At 43.2% G+C, this 23,256-nt stretch overlaps 1 protein-coding gene across 1 annotated transcript in view; it reads right to left on the bottom strand.

Annotated features, from left to right (window-relative positions):
- BRWD1 (bromodomain and WD repeat domain containing 1) overlaps positions 1 to 9,456 on the bottom strand; it is a 97,365-nt gene extending 87,909 nt beyond the window's left edge. The window contains 4 exon segments of the mRNA XM_032463949.1: positions 8,699 to 8,758; positions 8,928 to 8,957; positions 9,097 to 9,155; positions 9,254 to 9,456. Coding sequence (XP_032319840.1) covers positions 8,699 to 8,758; positions 8,928 to 8,957; positions 9,097 to 9,155; positions 9,254 to 9,302 — 198 coding nt within the window. The 5' untranslated portion in view covers positions 9,303 to 9,456.
- Positions 9,457 to 23,256: the final 13,800 nt, after the last annotated feature.

Below are 23,256 nucleotides of genomic sequence, written 5' to 3'. Positions count from 1 at the left end.
ATGATTAAGTTTCTAATTATAAGTAACAATTATATAAACTACAAATGAATGCATAGATACAGACATCTTATTTTGATATTCATTGAATCACTAATAGAAAAAAACTGGAAACCAACCAAATGTCCAAGAAGCAAATGGTTAGATAAAATGTTCCAGAGAAATGGAAAAGGAATTCACAACATAATTTTTTAGTTTATTTTTGTTAGCATATATGCATAAAGAAAAATAAACACTCATTTTAGTAATTTTTTCACTTTCTCTTTGCTTTTGCACTTCTACATATTCTACAACAAACATAAGAAATTTTTATTTAGCATTAGGACAATTTTTAGTCACAGTTCACATTGAAAAAACTAATGAACTAACTACATATCACTTGTTACACCCTGATACAAACACCACTATCAACATCTTCAAACATTAACAAAAATAAGGGCAAATTTTAAGGCTTTAAATTGAGGCTCTAATACAAGGTCTTTCTCAAGCCAAAGGTCTCTCAATTTAGAATCCAGTTTCAGATACACCAATAATTTAACTAATAGATACCAGAATAAAGGGGTTAGGGGACTATCCTGACCCACAAGGATGTGATTAACAGTTCTAGTTCTACATCTAACAAGTCATAACCAAGTCACAAAAATAACAAATGCTAGGTAATACTAAACACTTGCAATGTACAAGGTACACTTTCTAACTATTTTAAGGTTTTGATTAAAATTAGTTCCTTATCACATTAATAATAGTTAAAACTTAATACAGTGATTACTATCTGACACTGTCCTAAGAACTTTATATGCACTAACTTACTACACCTCCAAACTATTTCTCCTCATTTTCACAGATGAGAAAACAGTCACAGGCATTAAAAAGCTAAAACAGCAGAGCTAAAAATACAAATCCAGACTGTCTGGTTTTGCAACTCTCTATCACCAGATCACTGTCATCAGCTATGCTGCATCTTAATAAAAACAGCATGTAAGGAAATAATCCAGGAGTATCACAAGAATTTTAGAGCCAGGATGGCCTCCAAACATTTTTTAATGCCAAATATATGCACACTGATTAAAATCAACATAGAGAAATTTTTTCTAAGCAGTTCAATTCTCACATCCAAATCTTTCACCTACTCCATTACAAATACTAAAATGAAAGTCAAATTCTAAAGTAATACTGAGTGCATAATTCACCCTGCATTGTTAGACTTATTACATAATTTTAACACAAAAGTTCTATGTTCAAAAAGCAACTTTCCCATTTCTACATAAAAAAATGAAAGATAGTAAATAATCACTGAAAGATTCTATTTTGCAAGTTCCTAATGAAATGGATTAAGGAACCAAAAAAAAAAAAAAAGGAATGTGTAACTTCAATGTATCTCATGACCATTCAGTGTTAAAACACTGCTCTGACCTACAAACTACACATCTTAGAGATTTTAAGAAATCAAAGATGAGACATTATTTAATAACCAAATTGTTTGATGGGTTCTCAGAAAGAAAATATACTAAGGATTAAACAATATTAATTCTTTGAATAAATACTGAGAGCCTACTATGTGCTAGGAAGTATAATTAGGCATACCTACAGATAATTACAGATGGTTATATGCCCCACATAATTTTTAAAAGTTCAAAGCAATCATTTATTCCAACTATTTAAAAGAGGATAAATGTGAGAAACTATTGGTCTCACCTTAAAAATGAAAACAAGCTGGATTAGCTTAAAAGTAACTTTTACCCCCTTCACAGAGCTGAGAAATAAAATCTAAATTAACTACACACCACAAACTGAGGAGACCTTCTGTGAACAGAAAAGAAACAGTTGCTTTCATCCCTAGGAAAGACACAGGAAGAAATGACACAGAAGAAAAAATCTACCAAACTTTTCAACAGCCTCCTGTGGGCTGGCATGACTGATTAAGGGGGGAGGGCTAGGTAATTAGGTTTATTTATTTAATTATTTATTTTAATGGAAGTACTGGAGATTGAATGCAGGACCTCATGCATGCTAGCCACTTGCTCTACCACTGCGCTACACCCTCCCCCCACAAATATTTTTGTTTTTATTTGTTTTGTTTGGGAGGGAAGTAACTACATTTATTTATCTACTTATTTTTATGGAGGCACTGGGGATTGAACCCAGGACCTCGTGCATGCTAAGCACGCGCTCTATCACTGAGCTGTCCCCAAACTGGCATGACTGATTAGAACGCTAAGGAGCCTCTGTCAGAGTAAGTCCATACCCGCTCCACTCCTTTCCGTAGGCCTTCGCCAGCTGCACAGGGCCAAAACCCGGGCGCTGAGCAGCTGGAGAACCCCCTAAGGCTACAGACAGGACAACAGGGTAAAAAGCCAACGTAGGAGTGGAGAACAAAGAGAACTCTTCAGTAACCAAAAAGTAGGCAGCTGGACTATAAAGCAGAGGAAGATCTTACAAAGTTTGGAAAGCTGGCAACTCAGTTATAAAGGACAGGCAACTCAAGAATCTCTCCCAGGGCCCAAATTCCAAACTGCTGGAAGAAAGTATTGATCCCACCCTGAAAACATGTGAAGACAGTTATGAGATGAACACAACTAAAGCTGCAATAAAGGGCAGAGATGAGCAGATACAAATCAGACTGACCCAACTACACACACCAACAGCTTTGAGAGAAAAAAAAGAGCACATCCTTTGTGACTATACATCAGCTTCTCCTCTTTTAACACAAAAAGATGATGAGATACACAACAAAGCAAAATGTGACCCTGGGTCAAGAGAGGGAGTGGCTAACAGAAGCAGACCCAGAGATGGCCCAGATGTTGAAAAATGCTCAGTCATTATCTCTTCAAAACATTAATCTGCCCCATTCTTCCATCTTTTCCATATGGGACTTTATATATGTTAGACTACTTGATATTCTAGATTCAAGAAGCTCAGAGAATCCCAAGCAAAGTAAAGGCAAAGAATCTACCTAGGTACATCTGGTAGGAGCCCCGGACATGAGCCCCGATAACCCCACCCTCCAGTATTCACAGATTCAGGGAATTCCCTCTCACTGAGTAAGTTACTTCCAAACAACAGAATGCCCTAACATCGAGCAACACATCTATTATTAGGTTACAAAAGATTGTGACTTCTGTCTTGCAAGCAGACTATTGCCTTGTTAGCTTCCATCTTTCAATGACACAAGCTTCCATGTTGGAGAGATAAACGAGACAAGGAGCTGAGGGCAGCCAACTGGTATGAACTGAGGCTCTCAGTCCAACAACCCACCCCAGGAACTCAAGCCCTCCAAAAACCACGCGAACTTGGAAGGAGATCCTTCCATAGCCAAGCCTTTAGTTGAAACCTCAGCTCTGGCCAACACTTTGATTACAGCCTTGAGACTGAGATGGAGAACACAGCTCAGCTGTGCCTGGACTCCTGACTTAAAGAAACTGTGAGACAATAATAAATCTGAGTTCTTTTAACTTACAAAGTTTTGGGATAATCTGTTATGCAGCAATAGGTAATGACTACAGTGTATCACAGTAAAACTTCTGAAAATTAAAGACAAAATGAAAATGTTAAAAAGCAGCCAAAAGGAAAAACATCATCTTGAAAAGAAAAGTAGTAAGACTGCTGGGTTTTCAATATCAATGTGCTGAAAGAAAATAAATAAATAAAAACCAACCAACCAACCAGAATTTCACAGCTAAAAAAAAAAATCTTTAAAAATAAAAACAAAACAAAGATGTTTTCAAACCAAAAGGGAAAGAAAGAAAAAGGAAAACTGAAGTCACTGCCAACAAACTTTCATTAAAAGAAATACCAAAATAAGTTGCAGAGACTGAAAATAAATAAATAAATCACAAGTAAGAGGCATGGAAAGAAAGGAAGGAATTACAAATATCAGAAAAGGTATACGGATAGGTAAGAAATGAATATTGACTTTAAAACAACTGCAATAACACCTGGAAAAGCTTGTAACAAATGTAAAAGTCAAATATGGTAACAGCCCTTAAGGACATGAAGGTGATAATGAACAGTTTTAACTTCATTTAAGAGAAGTGGTAAAGTACGTAAAGTAAATGGTAACACATCTCTACAGTAACCACTAAAAGAATAAAAGGATATATAATGGAAAAGCAATAAAAAATAAATAGAATAACAGTGATTAATCCAAAAGAAAGTGAGAGAAGAAACAAATAGGACATACAAAACAGACCTGGCCGACCTGACACAATTACATTTAAGTAATTACATTAAATACAAATGGTTTAAACACTCTTAACTGAAAGACTGAATAATAAATCTGCATTCTGTTTCAGAAGGCACATTTTAAAAATGAGACCACAGGAAGACTAAAAAGTAAAAGGATAAAAAAGACATACTATGCCATCATTAATCAAAAAAAAGCAGGGTGGCTACAATAACATGAGGCAAAGTTAGCCTTTAAGACAAGAAGTACTATACAGGGGAGAGAGCATTTCCTAATTTTTAAAAAAGGGTTAAATTCTGGAAAAGGCAAAACTATGCATGGAGACAGCAAAAAGATCAGCAGCAGGAAGGGAGAGATATTAAGGCAGAACGAAGAATTTTTAGGGCAGTAAAATTACTCTATGATTCTATACTGGTGGATATATGTTATGTACATTTGTCCAAATCCATAGAATGTACAACATCAAGAGCATCTAATATAAGTGTAAGAAAACACTGGTGAACTATGGACTTTGGGTCAGTATTATATGTCAACACAGCAGCACAGTCAAGGCTAAGTGATTCAGACACCACCAACACCATCACTTAGCGCTGAGCCAGAGACAGCTGCTAGTTCCCCATCCTATTTTGTGGTCATCCATTAAGGGTAAATACCAGGCATCATTCATTCAAGTATGAAAACTCACAGAGACCGTTATTTTGTTATTTCCTAAGAGCCTACAAACATAAATTAAGTGAAGGGGAAGTCTACACAATACTGACTTATCATCCTATCCATATTGATACTAATAAATAGTACTGTGCACCAGGCACTGTAAAGTCATTTTTTCCCACAGAATGTTTACAATGACACTTTGATACAATTACTATTATCCTTGTTATACAGATCAAGAAACTGAGGTAGAGATTAATTAATTTGCCTAAGATTAGAACATCTAGTAAGCAACAAAAGAAAGCCAAGATTACAGCCCAGCCACCTGGCACCAAAACCCAGATTTCTAATTTAATACTGCTCAATTGCTAGACTAGAACCTATCATCACGCTGCCACAATCATTAAGTGTTCCCAAGGGTTATCAATGAAATGCCTATAAAAACGATAGATTTCTATAGTCGAGTACAAAGAAAATGCAGAATCCACAGAGAGAAAAGATAAACTCCACTCAGGATGAAGGGTCTTCAGAATCCCACAATGAAAATAAAGTGGTAATGGTTGCACTGGTTGCAAAAAGCTGCAATACAGGTAGGGAATACAGAGCTGTTTTGTTTTAAATGGGTAAATAAGTAGCCTTGCTATAAAAAAAGACTCAACCTGAGACTCAAGTAGAGTCTATCTGGCAATGCACTCAAAATCCAAGTCTTGGATTATAATCTTCAATCATCATCTGAGTCCTTAATCCAGTAGGGAGCTCCCAGATGGTAATACCACTATCCCCTTGGATTGGCGAGCTCATGCACGAACTAAGGAAGGTTAACAAATAAGTAGAGATGAAGGAAAGAGGTCTGGATGCATGTGTGCAAGTTATAGCTACTCTGATACAACATCAAGTTTTGTAATTACTGAATTATTTTTAATGTTTGAAAGAGTAAAAAATTACAACTTACTACAGTAAATTTAAAATTATATTTACAAAAGTTAAGTTCTTAGAAAGATTATGCTTAGATCTAAGTTCGCCATCTTGAGCTGACTAAAATCATCATTTATGTTTAAGTATAATGTGAACCCTCTAGAAAATTTAACTAGTGATATTAAGTGATGTTAAATACTTTAAGATTAAATTCTCATGACAAATTAAACACTAATCAAAATGTAGAAACAAATATACTTGTTTCTGTTACTACATTTATATGACTTGTAAATGAACTTAAAAGTTTAAGAAAAATGACCGCTTACAATTCTAATAAACTAAATACTGACTCAATATAAATAACTTTTGTCTTTTCCTTGCACAAAAGGCTTACTCAAACATTAAAAAAAAATTTAATGACAATACTCCCCTTAACGATAGACCACAATGTAAGAATCTTCTGATTTTTTTTCTGGTTAAGATATTGGCCTACAAAAATTTATCATGCTATTCAATTACAAAGTATGTAAAATCTCTTTCCCCTTTCTAAACACACCTCTCCTTTACAAATCTAGTCATTCCTAATTCCTATGCCCAATTCTATAATACTATTTCATTTCTCCCCTTCCTTCACTACCTATAAATCATGAAAACTCCAATTAAATTCACAAGTCTAACTGCTACTGCAGGGTTAGGTATTGAAAGATAACTAGTCTAAATTCTCCTAAGAAATATCAAAAATATCCATGCTTCCAAAGCACAGGTTCTAATAACAGTATGGTCACAAGTCTAAGATAAACTATAGCTTTGTAAACAATGATACTGGAATCACTAGAAAGGCTTTAAAAAATAGTGATGTCCAGTCCCACTACAAAGATTCTGATTTAACTGGTCTGAGGCATAGCCTGGGCATCCAGATTTTATAAAGCTTCCCAAATAGTTCTGATTCAAGAACGAGAACTATTAAGAAAAAGGAATAAATTAAACATGAGTAAACAAATATCATAAACAATCAGACAAAACCAGACTGAAACATTCTACAGAATAACTAACGCAGTTTCTTCAGTAAATCAACAGCAGAGGAGAAAAACTATACGAGATAAAAAGAGACTGAAGATAATTTCAGCACAATGCAAGGACATGGTCTGAAGCCCAATTCAAACTAAATATAAAAAACAAAACAAGTACAGCAAATTGGTAATGAATTTGTTTATGATATATAGGGATTCACCATATTATTCCCATTTGCATATGTTTAAAATACTTCTTAAAATTTTTAAAAAGAAAAACAAGACTTTCTTTGGAGAACCAGAAGGTACTCATATAACCTTGACAAAAGAAGAATTCCCTATACAGGAAGCTCATCCTCTACCTCTTAGTGCTGGGAAAGGAGGGAGGAAGGTAAAAGAGGAGAATATCCATCAGACAAATCATCCAGACAATGAGATGATGTGTCACAGCCACATCACAGGGGCAAATCACAGAGATTCTGAATAACTGAAAACAGAATTTTAAGTAGTTTTGTGCAACTCTAACAGCAAAAGTCAAAAATACAGATAAATCTATTTTAACAGTAACTTTCCCAGTAGTTATAACGTTATGCTTATTTCAAAATGTAAGCAATTTTCTCTGTAGTAGCATGACTGCACTGTCATGTCAATAAGGTTTTTCTGCTTCACTGACATCACTATTTTCACTATCAACAGGAGTGAAAACAAATCAGAGCAGTCCTTTACTTTAAAGATTTCCTTGACTTAAGACCCAAAATATCAAACTCAAGACAACACAAAAATTCTGCCATAATGCAGAATTTTTAGAGCTCACTTTGAAAATACTCACTTTTAAGTGTTTGCTTCAAAAAACTCTAGGAAGGCAAATATTAAAACTGACACTGAAAGAGAGTATCTTACCACTTTCATCCAACTTTAAGTGTTAATACTTAACTGTTCATATACAAATCACAAATCCCCCTAGGTCTGTTCTTTTCTTAATTCAAAAATGGTGATCACATTCTACCAATTCTGCTTGCAGGTTTTAGAACTGTGCTAAAAGATCATTCAGCAATTCTATTTTTTTTTTTTCAGTTGTCTTGCTCATACAAAATGCTGAACACGGTCTGGCAACTAAAGAAATCCTTTATCCGAATACACAAACCGGAAACATTTTTCTGAAAAACGTCTTATTCCACTAAGGACAAAACGAGTGGATAAAACAAACTTACAAATTGTGAGTAACTCAAAAAGATGACAAAGTACAGTGAAAAGATAACTGTAATCTACATTAACGGTGCTCTAGAGAGAGAAATGCAGCTAGAGCCTGTATTGTTATACACAGCAAGAGCAGTATAAAAATTCATTGAAATAAGTTTTCTAAGGCATTGAGCAAGAATAGCACAGTTTAGAGAGGCAGAAGTATTGAAGGAGTGGCATATTCTCACAGCAGCGAGATTTTTATCACTCTGCTGAAGAAAAAAAAAATGCTAAAGAGAGAAACGTTTCTCCACCTTTCATACACGAGTGCTTCTATTCCTAGGGAACAAGTGGCTGCAAGATCTGGGCGGGGCAAAAGGAGGAAGGCCAATCAGAGGCCGAGTTACAAGTCGCGTTAGGAAGAAACACGGATGAGAACTGCTCGCTGAATGGCTGGTGCGCCCCCGGCTCTCGCCATAGGCAGCCGCACCTGGGGACCCACCCCGCCACAAACCGCGGCGCAGGGTCGCCCCCACCGCCGCCCCGCCGCCCCCGCAGGCTGTTTCCTACCCAAACAAACCCAGCCACCCCCAAAACAAAACAAAACCCACAGGGGAGAGTCCCGCTGTCCCGGTGACGCCACGGACGCCCGCCCGACCCCTCCGAGCGCGGCTCGGTCACTTCGCCCCTCCTGCAGGACCCCGAAAAGGGGGCGTGGGGAGGGGGCTCGGAAACACCGGGATGGAAATGTCAAAAGTCTCACCAATTCCTCGTAGCTCCTGTTGTGCTCGTTGCCCTCCCAATCCAACCTCTTCGGCAGCAACTGCAAAGACCCGAGACGCACACGAGTGACCACCGCGCGGGGACGGGGTGGGGGGCGGCTGGGTAGCGGGGCGGGGGCGGGGGAGCTGGGAAGCGGCCCCGGGGCAAGGCCAGGAGGGGACGCAGGGGACGCGGCGGGGCAGGCGCGGGCGACGCCGCGAAGCACAGACCTGGTACTGCTCCAGCTCCTGCACCAGCACCTGCAAGGGACAGGACGCGCAGTTAGGGGGGCGGGGGCCGCACCCCGGTCCGCCCGGCGCCCTCCTCCCGCGACCCCAGGCGGCGGCGAGGCCGGGACCCCGGCACCCCGGCCGCCGCCGCCCACGGGCCCGCACTCACCTGGGCGGCTCTCCGACACGGGCCGGCCGATAGGTACCGGGCGATGAGAAAGTACAGCTCTGCGGGGAGACGGGGAGTCGGGTCAAGCGCGGGCGCCGCGGCGGGGAGGGGGCCGGGGCGGGGGCGCCGCGGGGAGGGCGCGGGCAGCGCGTCTTACCCGACTCAATGAGGGGCACCGGGCGTCGGGCTGGCGAGGGCTCCGCCATGGCCGGGAGCGGGGCCGGGGCGGGAGCGGGCGAGCGAAGCGTGTAGGCCGCGCCGAGGCCTGACCGGGCCGGCGTCCCTCTACCTTAGGCGCGCCGCCGCCGCCGCCGCAGCAGCCGCCGCCGCCGCCGCCGCCACCGCCATGCTTTGCGCCAGCTCCGACGCCTCCGCGAAGTAGTCCCCCCTCCGGAGAGAAAGTAGTTCCTCCACAGGGGCCGCCGGTGACACCAGACGAACGACGGCCCGGCCCCGCCCGGAAGAGCTAGCCTCGCCTCCCTCTCCTGGGCCTCAGGGGACGCTCGGAGGAGACTGTGTGCACCCAGGGCCGGGCCCGGAACAGCGGCGAGTGGGGGAGGGGAGCGAGCGTGGACGGGATCCCTGCGCGCGGTGACGCGGCTCCCGGCCATTGTGAGGCGGCGGCCCGGCTGCGGTGCGGGGCGGGGGCCCCGGCGGGGTGGGGGTGGGGACCGGTCGCCGCTTCCCCGGCAGGACCGAGCCCCTTGACGCGGGCCGCAGAGTTCCAGGATGCCCAGCGGTGGCGGCGGGGTCACTAGCTTCGGGGTTCTTGGAAGGGACGTTTCACGGACAGTCATCTGGGGTCAGTGTGTTTACCACCCACCCCACCACGAAAGATCGCTCGCTTCGAGGACGCGAAACGCTTAAAACCGAGAATCGTGCCACCCATAAAGAGGAGAACGTCTGCCTGAGAAGCCTTCCCCCGGGGAGGGGAGGAGGAAGGCGGGGAGGTCACAGGGTGGCGGAGGCCGGGGTCCGCAGACACTGACCCGCTACGGCTCGGAGGGGACAGTAAACGTTTACTGAGAGGCGACGTTGCCGCACGCAGTAGGAAGAAGATAGAATAATGAGACGGAGCCGCAGTCCCGGGAGAACCCAGCAGTCTGGTAGAAAGGGTTAAAGAAAATGCAGTACATCGCAGAGGATGTAAACCTCGCCAGCCAGGAAAGCCGCCCAGAGCCGGCGATGACTTAGCGGGATAGGAAGCGGGGTGCGAGGAAGCGGCGACGCAGACACGCAGCACTTCGGGCAACCATGTGTCATTAGGATTCTCCTGGAAGACAGTAGTAGGATTTGAGGTTGGAGCAGTGGGCAAGGGTCCAAAAAATGCCCGTAATGGCTTCTGACCTAACCGGATTCATTCACCCAGCGTATCCGGTGTGCCCTTTTCTGAACCCTGAAGGACAGTAGCGAGCAAAACACTCCTCTCGTGGAGTGGACATTGTAATCGCAGTTCCTACACAGTATAACAACTTCCACAGCATATAGAAGTTAAATGTCGTAGTTCAGGTCACACTGGGTGGGACTGACCCTGGGCCTTGCCGGCCTATTGATTGTGTAACTGAGCAATTCATCACCTCTGGGCCTCAGCTGTCCTCACCTGTAAACTATAGATCATAGTTGTGCCTACTTCATAGGGTTGTGAAGATTTAATACGGGTTGGTATGTGTTCTTAGCCTATAGTAAGCGCCATATACGTGCCTGCTTTTAATTATTTACACCACATAGCAAAAGGTCTTAACATATGTTTGAGAGGGAACAATCCGGACGTGTTTGGACGTGCGCATCCGCAGTCCGTTCTTGTATCTGTTGATTCAGCAAACACTAACCAAGTGATGAGAATAAAAGGTGAAGGAATAAGCTACTTACAGCTTTGCCATTCAATACTTAAGTGTCTTTTAAGGGAAACGATGTAAGCAAAGAATGACAAGATTTAGGGCAGTATCTCTGTTATCAGAAGGGAGATCAGTCTGCCTATGGGAGGGGCAGATGTTAGAAGTTTGAGTGTTTTGGACTTCAGTGTGTGGACGGGGATTCCAGACACGTGAACAACAAAGGGCCAAGACATGAGTAACAGTCCAAGTTTAAGGAACTCAAGTTTAGTATGACTGGTTGGGGTGACTTTGGAGGTATGGATGGGACCCATTAAGTCAAAAATTGGCGGGGAAGGGGTAGTTAAAATGGGGATAGGCTTGAAAGGGTTAAGACCGAGAGGCAGGAAAACCACTTAATAGATTCCTAAAATAGGAAAGATGACAGATGATGCATTAGGGCAATCATTAATTATGAGGGTGGAGAGGAAGAGATGGGTTCAGAAATACGTAAGAGGTTAAAACAGATGAAGTCAAATGAGAGTAAAAGTCACAAAACTCTCAACTCTGAGGCGTAGGTCAAGGTTGTGCCAGCCACTGACTGACATAGGGCATTCAGGCTGTAGCTAAATTATTAAGATGGCTAACTACTTGAAACAACTTGATTACTTGAAGTTACAGCACATATATTCCTGTGGGACAGTATCATCTGATGCTACAAGATTACCAGAGTTCAAAAATATTAAAGACATAAAGAGGGGAGAATTTAACCTTTTAGAGATTGACCAAGGAGTTGCATGTTTCATTTTGTAGCAATATCGTAAAAAAGGCCATGAAACAAGTTACAAGAATTTATATCTGAAGCACTGGTCCTTGTGCAAAACTGCAATGCTGGTATGGGCAGCATGGTAACCATTACAAGAAGTCAGAAAAGATGACAGGAGTCTTCCCTTGCACGAGCCCTGTCGTTCCTTTACAGTTTACTCTGACGTCTGTGACATCCTGTTCTAGATTTGGGTGGAGACGCAACGATTTCTGACAAGAGGCAGAATATCTTCCCCCTTCAACTCTCAGTTGAAAGAGACCTAGGTTTGACTCCCACTTACGCCACAGACAAGGATGAAAAGGGGATACACTGTCCATCATCATCTTCATAGTTGGAACCTGCCCAAAGTGGTCTCCAAGCAAGGGAAGAACTATGTACGTGTCCCTCACACATTGAATCCAAGCCATTCCAAATGCACAAACTAAGGTTTGCTTTTGGATAAATGGAAATAACTTCTGAATTTCACCACAGGAAAGCTATATGGAGTACTAAATTATCAAAAAGTTGCTTAGTAAGCAAGGCGTGGCAGATCTTAATGGCTCGTGACATCTGCTGTAATGCTGCCACCCAACTCTACAATAAGGGAACTACGACAATGTTTTAGTCCTTGGCAGGCAACCCCTCTGCTCGATAAACATCGCTGATCGTCACAACAGCAACGGCTCTTCGCCAGGTGCTGTTAGTACGCTCGCTTCACAGCTGAGGAAGCTGAGGCCCAGAGATTGAGAAGGCCTAAGGGCACGTAGCCAGGCTTCAAGCGCAGGTGACACAGTTCTACCTTAGACGGAGCACAAGCACCGCAGAATTCTTTCTGCCCTCACAACATTCATAAAGGAGGAAAGCAGGGCCTGGAGACGAGGGGACTTGCACAAAGTCACACAGCCAATGCGTGTGAGAGCTGAAATGTGAAAATACGTAAGTACGTGCATGATTTCACTTATCACAGGCAACTGCGAGCTAAATTCTGTTATTCTTGTTTTAAGGATGAGGAAATTGAAACTTAGAAAGTTTAAGAATTTGTCTAAGGATGAAAAGCAATTTTTTTACACAGTGGATCTTTTTATTAAGATCTGTATGTATAGTCTGCAAATACAAACAGGCATCCAGTAAACACATCCAGAACAAAGAGCATGTTACGGACACCTAACACTTTGTGGTTCCTAGCAGGACAGGTGCTTCTTCTGCAGAACACACTCTTCCCTCCGCACACACGTTAAAAAGCCATCAGGGGACACTGCCCCACCCCCAGCTGTCCTGGGGCCGGAGGGTGCAGATCAAATAATAATAATAAAAAAAAAAGGATGGGGAAGGTACATCTCAAGTGGTAGAGAGCATGCTCAGCATGCATGAGGTCCTAGGTTCAATCCCCAGTACCTCCTCTAAAAAATAAATAAGTAAATCTAATTACCTCCCTCACCAAAAAATAAATAAATTTTTAAAAGAAGAATTCACTGGAGCCTTCCAAGCCACCACTTAGGAGTCATAGAGGTGTTACTTGTGAAAGGCATTTCTGGGACAAGGCGTGCAAACCAGTGTGTTTCCAACAATTTGCACAGGAGAGCGGTCCCAAATTCAGGTTAAGGACTAGATTAGGGTCTATTTTGAAAGAGTGAAAATAGAGATAAGGCTGTGAGCAGTGGAGATTATGCAAAGAAAGTAATATACATAATTCACATTCTATTATCAGTATGTTAATGCAAACGTTCGTTGTTAACTGAATTTAGTTTCAGGCAGCAGACACTGTTGGTGCAGGCATAGTATCAGCATCGTTTGGAGGGACATAAAAAAGTAGATGACACAGGACCTGCATTAGAGTGATGCCACCAAACTGAATCAGGACTTGGAAGTAAAATCAAGTGCACCCAAAACCCTGCATTATTTCATTCATTCAACAAAATTTGCATTTGAAGGTGTTCTCTAAGGCAGGCACTGCCTCGTGAGCTGCTTCTGTGAGATAATCCCCTGGAAGTAGAAGACTTAAGTCTTGATAGATTTCCAGAGGATTTTGAAAGAAGGGCTGAACGAATAGCACTTTTTGATCAGCCCCCAGTCACTAGCAGAGCTTGCATCTCCTTCTCAAGGCCCTTCCTCCACCTCCTGACAGTGTCATCTTTCCCTCCGGACCTCTTCTTCCCCCTAATTCTAACCCTGCCAGCTGTCCCCTTCCTGCAACTTGTCCCTGCCTCCCTCAGCAAATTGTTTCCACATTTATCTCTTCCCTCTCCAGTTCCCCCTCGTCACTGGCTTCGGTCCCTGCGTGTTCCCACATTGCAGGCACTGGCCCACATCTGTCTCTGAGTCTTACCAGTTCTTCCTTTGAAACGTTTCCCCGGGCACTGCAGAAAAGGCAGTGAGGTTGGACGTGACCTTGGAATGTGGGAGATGGAATCAGAATGTGCCTGTGTTTGAACACCGCTTACTAGTTGAGCAACCTCCCTGTGGCTCAGTGTTTGTTTTTGGTTTTGTCTCATCTTTAAAATGGGGATAACAGCTAACAGAGAACACATGCTGAGTGTTTCTGTCTCCTGGGCACTGGGCTAATCCACTGACGTGGACTATGTCATGCTCATGAGACAGCCAGGATATACATGTTGTTTGTGAGCACTTCCAGGGAGGATGTCTGGAAAGGTCTTTGAACAATGCCTAGCTCTCAACAGGATGCTATTGCATAAAAATAACTGTTTTTCTCTCCATTCCCTCCGTCACCAGAGCCTCCTCCAAGGTCTCCTTGACTTCCCACTGAATTCATCCTATCACTACTTCTAAATTTCTGGAGACACGCTTTGCATATTCTCTATTCAAGCCTTTCTCGTTCCCTATCACCTAAACTTTAACTCCTGGCTTTTTTTTTCAACTTGACTTGAATTTATTTGTTTATTTGACGTATAGTCGATTTACAATGTTGTATTAATTTCTGGTGCACAGCATAGTGATTCAGTTATATATACATATATATTCCTTTTCATATTCTTTACCATTATAAGTTATTACAAGATATTGAATATAGTTCCCTGTGCTAAACAGTAGGACCTTGTTGTTTATCAATTTTATATACAGTAATTAGTGTCTGCAAATCCCAAGCTCCCAATTTATCCCTCCCCACCTCCTTTCCCTGCCCCATAACCATAGTTTGTTTTCTATGTCTGTGAGTCTGTCTCTGTTTTGTAAATAAGTTTTCATTTGTGTCCTTTTTTTTATGATTCCACAAATAAAGCAATATCATAGGGTATTTTTTTTCTATTTCTGCTTACTTAGTATGATGATCTCCAGGTCCATCCATGTTGCTGCAAGTGGGATTATTTTATTATTTTTATGGCTGAGTAGTATTCCATTTTATACATATAAATATAATGGAATACTACTCAGTCATCTGTCAGTGGACATTTATGTTGCTTCCATGTCTTGGCTATTGTAAATAGTGCTGCTATAAACACTGAGGTGGACATATCTTTTCGAATTAGAGTTTCCTCCGTTTATATGCCCAGGAGTGGGATTGCTGGGTCATATGGTAAGTCTGTTTTTAGTTTTTTAAAGGAATCTCTATACTGTTTTCCATAATGGCTGCACCAAACTACATTCCCACCAACAATGTAGGAGGGTTCTCTTTTCTCCACACCCTCTCCAGCATTTGTTATTTGTGGACTTTTTAATGATGGCCATTCTGATTGGTGTGAGGTCATACCTCACTGTAAGTTTTGATTTTCATTTCTCTGGTAACTAGCGATATAGAGCATTTTTCATGTGCCTATTTGCCATTTGTATGTCTTCCTTAGAGAAATGCTTGTTTAGGTCTTCTGCCCATTTTTGGATTGGGTTATTTGGCTTTAGTTATTAAGCTGTATGAGCTGTTTATATATTCTGGAAATTAAGCCCTTGTCAGTCACATCGTTTGCAAATGTTTTCTCCCATTCCATAGGTTGTCTTTTCGTTTTGTTTATGGTTTCCTTTGCTGTGCAAAAGCTTATAAATTTAATTAGGTCCTATTTGTTTATTTTTGCTTTTATTTCTATTGTAGAATGCTCTGGCTGGCTGTTAAAGCTGGGTGGCATAATCCACTCTCTACCCCTCCTCCCCACCCCCCACCCCTGAGTCTGCATCCCCAGGTAAGCAGACTGCACTAACAGTAAAGGGCTCTCTTGCCCTCTGGCTTCATCCAGCAGGAGATGGAAGGGGCGGGGTTTCTCTTTTCCCAGCTCCCTTCCTGCCATTGGTTGGCGGCTGCTGTTCTTCTAGTGGAGACCACGGTTCTTGTGGGACAGCCCTCCCTCCCTCCATGCAGCGACCATCTCGGGGTTCTGATGCCCTTACCTCTCCCAGCTCTGTCGGACTTGGGCTTCCCGTCTTACTTCCGAGTAAGACGGGAGGCCTCGGAGGGAGCCCAAGGCGCTTCTCTATTCCGTGGTGCTTTATTTTAACCGCCCACAAGCTTGTAAATAATAGCGTCCTTAACTCTCCTCAGTCATCACAATGGATTAAGCCTTCCGTTTCCTTCCAGAACTCCGATAGGCACTGAGCCCTCTGTAGTGACTCCCACCCGTCTGACTCTGTCCCCTGCGGCTGAACCTGCCCCTCTCCAGGTCTCTCTGCGCTCAGATTTCTTCCTCGTCTGTATACATCGTCCTCCAACTTGAAAGGATCCACCTAGATCCCTAAACCCCTTCCTTCACAAAGTCTTTCCTAAATCATTTTGGTCCTGGTTAATCTCTTCAAAAATCTTAGAATCATCTGTTTTTTATAGCCCACGTGCAATCTGTCAGCCAGCCCTGATGAGCCCACCTTCAAAGTCTACCTCGAATCTGAGCACTTCTTGCCCGGATGAGCACAGAGCCCTCCTAAGTGTCCTCCTCCTTCGGTCTTCATCCTGTTACCACCTGTTCTCAACAGGCAGCTGAAGGATCCTCTTAAAACCAGTCAGATCTGCCCTCCTCTCAGGAAAAAAAAAAAAAAAAAAAGGCACTCCGATGGCTCCCATCTGACCCAGAGAAGCCTGCGGCCCAGGAGGCCCCAAGGAGCTGGCTTCTCTGGTACTTCTCTGCCCTCTTGTCCCACTATCCTCCCCTCCTCTCACTCTGCTCCAGCCATGCCAGCCACCTTCACGTGCGAGGCATACTGCTGCCTCAGGGCCTTTGTACTTGCTGTTCCTTCCGCCAGGAAGCCTCTTCCCTTAGAAAACTGGATGGCTCAATCCTCCCTTCCTTTAGGTCTCGGCTCAGATGTTACATCCTCAGCGAGACCTTCCCTGACTACCTAAATAAAGTAAACCTTACCTTCACTCTGCCCAATTTCCCTTTTCTCCTTCCTGCTTCCTTTCTCACCTTCGTGCTGTTGACCTTACAACCTACTGTGAAATGTGCTCATCTGTTTTCTTTATTGCCTGTCTCCTCCCACTCCATGAAGGCAGGCAGAGATTTACGTGTTTTGCTCTCTGCAATCTCTCTAGAGCTACAAGGAAGTCTGACATATGGTAAGGACACAATAAATATTTGTTGGATGTTTAATGAAAAACTCCTGGACCAGACAGTCCCTCAAATATAAGAGAGTTATGCTCTCAACACTCAAGCATAAATCTTTTGGATGGTGTGATGGTTAGAGCTGGGGACAGCCCACAAAACCCTGCTGGCCTGTAACGTAGCTGGAGACCAGGCCCCCGTGTCCGCGACAAGACCAGCAGAGGTAGAGCTTGGGAGGCTGGGAAGCCTTGTCCCCCTCCACGGGTCTCCCCACAGTGATCCCACGGAAGAAGGGCCTCCTGGCTTCTCTCACAGGCAGGAGGAAAGAGTTTCGAGAGGCGGAGGTGAGTGGAAAGAGCATTTTCAGGGGCAAGAGTGGCTCCTGCTTTAGGGGGAGGACCTCGGCGTCTCAGGGATGGGACCTTGTGTCATGCCTTTCCCGCGGGCGTGCTGTGGCCTCTGCCCCCTCCTCCCTGGCCACACAGTTCCCCTGTGCCCTGGGAGACCAGCTCACTTCACCCCGACTGCAGCAGCCTCCGGCCTGCGCCCCAGCAGAAGGAAGCCCACCCCGCTGGGTCCCCAGACTCTCCCTCAAGCAGCACAGCCTTCTGGTTTCCTCAAGAGGGGAGCATGGGAGGGAGGGGACACCCCACAGCCCCATGAGGAAACTATAAAGAGGAAAGGACAAAGGGTGGAGGGAAATTCTAGATGGGAAAGGAGAGCTCCAAGGTCCCTGGGCCACTTGCTGGAAACTGCTCCCCTGTTACTCAATGGCTAAGTGTACACTGGGTGCCTAAGGCAAGACTTCCCGTTTTCTGTGCGTGTGACACCTAAGTGCAGTAGTAACGTCCCTGTTTACAGCCAGGAGAAAGCGTCCTGGTTCCTCTTTTTCACTTATGGGCAAGTAGGGCCTAGAGCTGGATAAAGCAACCCACAGTCTAACACAAGACAATCTTAACTGAAAAAAATTAAAGCCACCAATGGTTTAAGATAGGTTTAAGATATTTAATGAGATGAGGTTAAGATAATTCTTCAGTTAAGAACCCAGAATCTCTAATCTTGTCCTTAAACAGCCCCTTCCTCCCTCGAGTTCTCCAAGGAAAGTAGGAAAGTACGTGGGTGGAGAACATTACTAACTTTAGTAACCCTGCCCCCAGCCCCTGGTGATCTGGGCGAGGCGACGTGGGGAATTATTTGTTCAGGCCCAGCAGTCTCAGGAGACTATGACAAAGTGGCCTGGAAGTGCCAGAGCCGAGGTGGGGTGGGGGAGGTGGGACCCAGTAACCAGAGGGTGCACCCAAGGCTTGGAGAGGCCCGTCCCTGCCAAGGATTAGGACCTGTGGGCGTGGCTCCTCCACCCAGCGGATCTTTCTAGCTACAGGAGAGTGAAAGGCTTGATCAGCCTCCTCCCTGGAGAACCCAGCTTGATCTCTGGAAGAATCGGCTTTGTGTGGGGCTGCACGCGGATTGGTTTGTTTCCCAGGCCTTTAAGAGAGCAGAGACCAGCATACTGACCAGCCAGTGGATTCATGCTTCTCACGCAGAGATAACAGAAGCAGTGCAGTCATAGGCAGAGCCAGAATTATCGCAGTGGGTGTGTTCATTCCAAGTCTGAGAGTAGGTTTACTTTCCATACAACTAAAAGATACAGTTTCCTAGGGGAGGGCATAGCTCAAGTGGTGGAGTGTATGCTTAACATGCATAAGGTCCTGGGTTCAAGTCCCAGTACCTCCATTAAAAAACTAATTAAATGAATAAACTTAATTACCTCCTCCATCAAAAATACACACATAACTACATACATACATACATACATACAATTTCCTGCAACAAACCTGTAAGACAAGCTTTGCCAAAATCTAACCTCGCAAAGGTTACACGTGCCACAAAATTTAATTATAAAGCCTTAGCAGAGTGCAGAGTATGACAGGAGAACATCTTACTCTTTGCAGTAAATAATTCAAAAACTCACGATGACAAGATCCACTGTAAGATACACACTTACCTTGAACCAGATCTTGGTCCCATGTGGCTCATGCTTCCTGAATAGTAGCTTTAGAATTGCTATCATCTAAGTTCTTCAGCTTCCTTTTTTTCTTTATAGAAGAGAGTAATGACCAGCCCACTATCTTTAATTCTCTACAGTCTTAGAACTTTTCAAGGATTCTAACTGCGTGGTTGTCTCATTAAGATGCGGTTGGACTGAGCTGCAGGTATAAAGTCTCCTCAGTAGCAAAGAACACAGATCTAAACTTTTGACAGTTACATAAAGCAGGAGACACACAACCTGCCTGCTTTTTCCCAGCCAAGCATATCTTCCCAGAGCCTCCTACATTCCCCGCAAGAACCCCCAGCGAGCAAAGTTTCCATCAGGTGGGAGAACTTTTTTTTTTTTTTTTGGCCATTCTCCTGGTTGTTCTTTTTTTAGCTTCCTAACCGTCTTTCACACCTGACACCTCTCTAGGCTTTAATGTCCTGCCACCAAGTACAAAACACCTCAGCATTTTTCTGAATGCATTCTGTGCATTTTAACACACCATGAGTGTGCACCTTAACACACTATTTTGACTAGGGGATGTTATGTCACAGCCTAAAATAAATCAACTGCTACAATTGCATCATTTTAAAAATCAACCAAGGCATGCATGAAGTAGATGCACTCATCTGACCCCTCAGCTTCATTCCAGTGATGAACTTTACCCCATCGCTGGTTCCTGGGGCATAGGGTGTTGGGTGGGGGTGGGGGGAATGGGAGGTTGCAGAATAACAAGGAGGTCAGGGACAGGGATAAGGGGCAGGCTCAGGAACGGGAGGGATGTGGATGGAGCAGGCAGGACCGTGGTTTCTGCGGTACTGGGAAAGCTGAGCGTACGCACGCCCTGTGACCCAGCAGCCCCATCCCTCTGATTACACACAGCAGAGATGCATGTTTGTATTCCTCAGAAGGCATGTGCGCATATGTTCAGGGCAGAACTATTTAGAATAGGCCCAAACCAGAAATAATCCAAATACCCATCAACTGTAGAATGGATAAATAAACTGACATTTATTCATAATACTGATAAACTACACAGAAATGAAAATGAATGTTCAGCATACATGACTCATAAACATAAGAGCTGAGCAAAAGAAGTCGGATGGCAAAAAGTGTTATGGAGCCCAAACTCGTTCTGCTCGCTGCACGACAGGCTAATAAATTGGGAGACGAGGCGCTGGGGCAAGGAATGACAACTTTATTCAGAAAGCTGGCAAACCGAGAAGATGGCAGACTAATGTCCTAGAGAACCATCTTCCCCAGGTCAGGATTCAGGCTCTTCTTATACTAAAAAGGGGAAGGTGTATGCTTGGTTGTTGCAAACTTCTTAGTGTAGGAACTCTTTATTTTTGGAATCCATTGTTCTAGCAGCTGTTCATGTGGGTCAGGTCATGGTGTCCCTGTAAACCTCCCACAAAACAATATTTTCTATTCTGCAGTTTGTTATCTCTATATGAATGGAGAAGTGTTACTATCAGAGGTCAGAGCTCTCAGAGAATGGGTTCTCCTGTCTATTTCAGGCTCTAGGCAACATTCTTTTACAGAAGGTGCAGAACCAGCAGGACTGAGCCTAGAAAACAGAGCACAGGGTTAAAGTCAAAGGAACAGATCTCATATGGAATCAGATTTGTTCTTTTCTATTACGGAAGTACATACTACATCATTGCATCAATGTGCAGTTCAGAGCCAGGCGAAACTGTGGCACTGGAAGTTAGGATAGTGGGGTTACCTTTGGGGTGGGGATTGTGACGGGAGCGACACTTAAGGATTTCTGAGAATGCTCTGTTTCTTAATCTGGGATGTGTTACTCACTTGGTGAAAAATTCCTTCAGCCATATGCTTGTGACTTACATATACTTTTCTAAATACATGTTACACTTTGATTAAAAAAAAGTTTCCATTAAAAGAAAGGAGACAAGGCAGGGTGGGTGTAGCTCAGTGGTAGAGAGCATGCTTAGCATGAAGAAGGTCCTGGGTTCAATCCCCAATACCTCCACGAACAACAGCGAAAAAAATCTTGGCTCCCAAACATATTTTTAAAAAAGGGGAGAGAGACAAAGAAAACGTCTTATGGTGCCCATGGTTGTCAGAATAATGACTCCCCCAAAACGTCCACATCCTACTCCCCAGATTTTGTGAATATATTATATTACATGGCAAAAGAGACTCTGCAGATGTGATTTAGTTAAGGTTCTCGAGATGGGGAGCCTACCCTGGATTATCCAGGTGGGCCAATGCAATCACGAAGGTATAAAAAAGAAAGTAAGAGTCAGAATCCAGGAAGAAGGAAGCAGAGCTTGGAGATGTGCTTTGAAGTTGGAAGCAGGAGCCAAAGGCCAAGGAATGTGGGCGGTCTGTAGAAGCTGGAAAGGGCAGGGTTTTCACAGACTCCCTCAGAGCCTCCAGAGGGAGCACAGCGACTCCCAACACCTTTGGTTCGACCCATTGAAATTCTTTTTTTTTTCCTTCGTCAGGATTTCTCTTTTTTAAAAAAAATTGAAATATAATTGATTTACAATGTTGTGTTAGTTTCATGTGTACAGCAAAGTGATTCAGTTATACATATATATATTCTTTTTCAGATTCTTTTCCATTATAGGATATTATAAGATGCTGACTGTAGTTCCCTGTGCTATACAGTAGGTCCTTGTTGTTTATTTATTCTGTAGATAGTAGTTTGTACCTGCTAATCCCAAACTCCCCATTTATCTCTCTGCCCACCTCTCTCCCCTTTGGTAACCACAGTTTGTTTTGTTTTGTTCTGACCTTTTTTTTTTTTTTAAGAATTTTATTTTGTTTATTTAGAGGATTTTTTTCAGACTGTGTTTATCATTTATTTTATTTAATTTTTTAGCTTTTGTTAGTTTGTTTTGAGGGGGAAGAATTAGGTTTATTTATTTATTTTAGTGGAGGTACTGGAGATTGAACCCAGGACCTCATGCATGCTAAGCATGCGCTCTGCCTCTGAGCTATACCCTTCTCCCAACCAGTTTTTCTTTTTTCTTTCTTTTTTTTCCAGTGGAGCTACTAAGGATTGAATCCAGGACCTTGTGCATGCTAAACACACACTCTACCACAGAGCTATAGCCCCCCCCCACTTAGTTTGTTTTCTACATCTGTGAATCTATTTCTAGTTTGTATCTTTTTTTTTTTTAAGATTCCACATATAAGTCATACCATATGATATTAGTCTTTGTCTGACTTACTTCACTTAATATGGTAATCTCTAGGTCTGTCTGTGTTGCTGCAAATGACATTATTTCATTATTTTTGTGGCTGGGTAATATTCCATTATATATATATCTCCCACATCTTCTTTATCCAATCATCTGTTGATAGACATTTACTATATCTTGGCTATTGTGAATAGTGCTGCTGTGAACATTGGGGTGTACATGTGAAACTCATTTTCGACTTCTGACCTCCACGTTGTAAAATAATAAATTTGTATTAAGCTCCTAAGTTTGTGGTCATTTGTTACAGCAGCAATAGGTGCCAGAAGCAACTTTTAAGATCCGAATAATCAACTCCAGTAATATAATTAATAATTTGCCAAGTTACATGAAACCATTTAGTTCATCATTCAAAAACTCCAGACTCTGGAAAAGATACCTCTTTCTTCCCTCTTAGCTTAATTAGAGAATTCTCAAAAGTAGGTTCAGATGTGACTCCAAGCTATTTAAATGTAAATGATCAAAGTTATTTCCATCTGGCCACTTAGATTTTGCTTCTTTAAGTTTGGGCTTCTATCAATTATTGGGGTTCGACCAGAGGAAGCAAACCACTCGGTATAGACAAGGACATGACCTTTTGCCATTGAGGAAGCTGGTCAAACAGTCTCTGTAAAGCTGTTGTCTTCCCTTCTGACGCTGGAGTCTGAAGTCCACAGGGCGGGCAGTTGGGAAGAGAAGGTAGACATAGGAGGGTCGAACAAGGACAGAAGAACCCACAGAGACAGAGGGGAGCCCATGTCAGTGACTCACCGCCAGCCTCCAACTTTGAGGATGTGGCGTCTGCAACCTCTGTCAAAGAGCTAAG

This window comes from Camelus ferus, chromosome 1 (genome assembly GCF_009834535.1).
Source record: "Camelus ferus isolate YT-003-E chromosome 1, BCGSAC_Cfer_1.0, whole genome shotgun sequence".
NCBI classification, from domain to species: domain Eukaryota; kingdom Metazoa; phylum Chordata; class Mammalia; order Artiodactyla; family Camelidae; genus Camelus; species Camelus ferus.
Note: the sequence above shows the minus strand (reverse complement) of the source record. Positions and strands in the feature narration are given on the sequence as shown.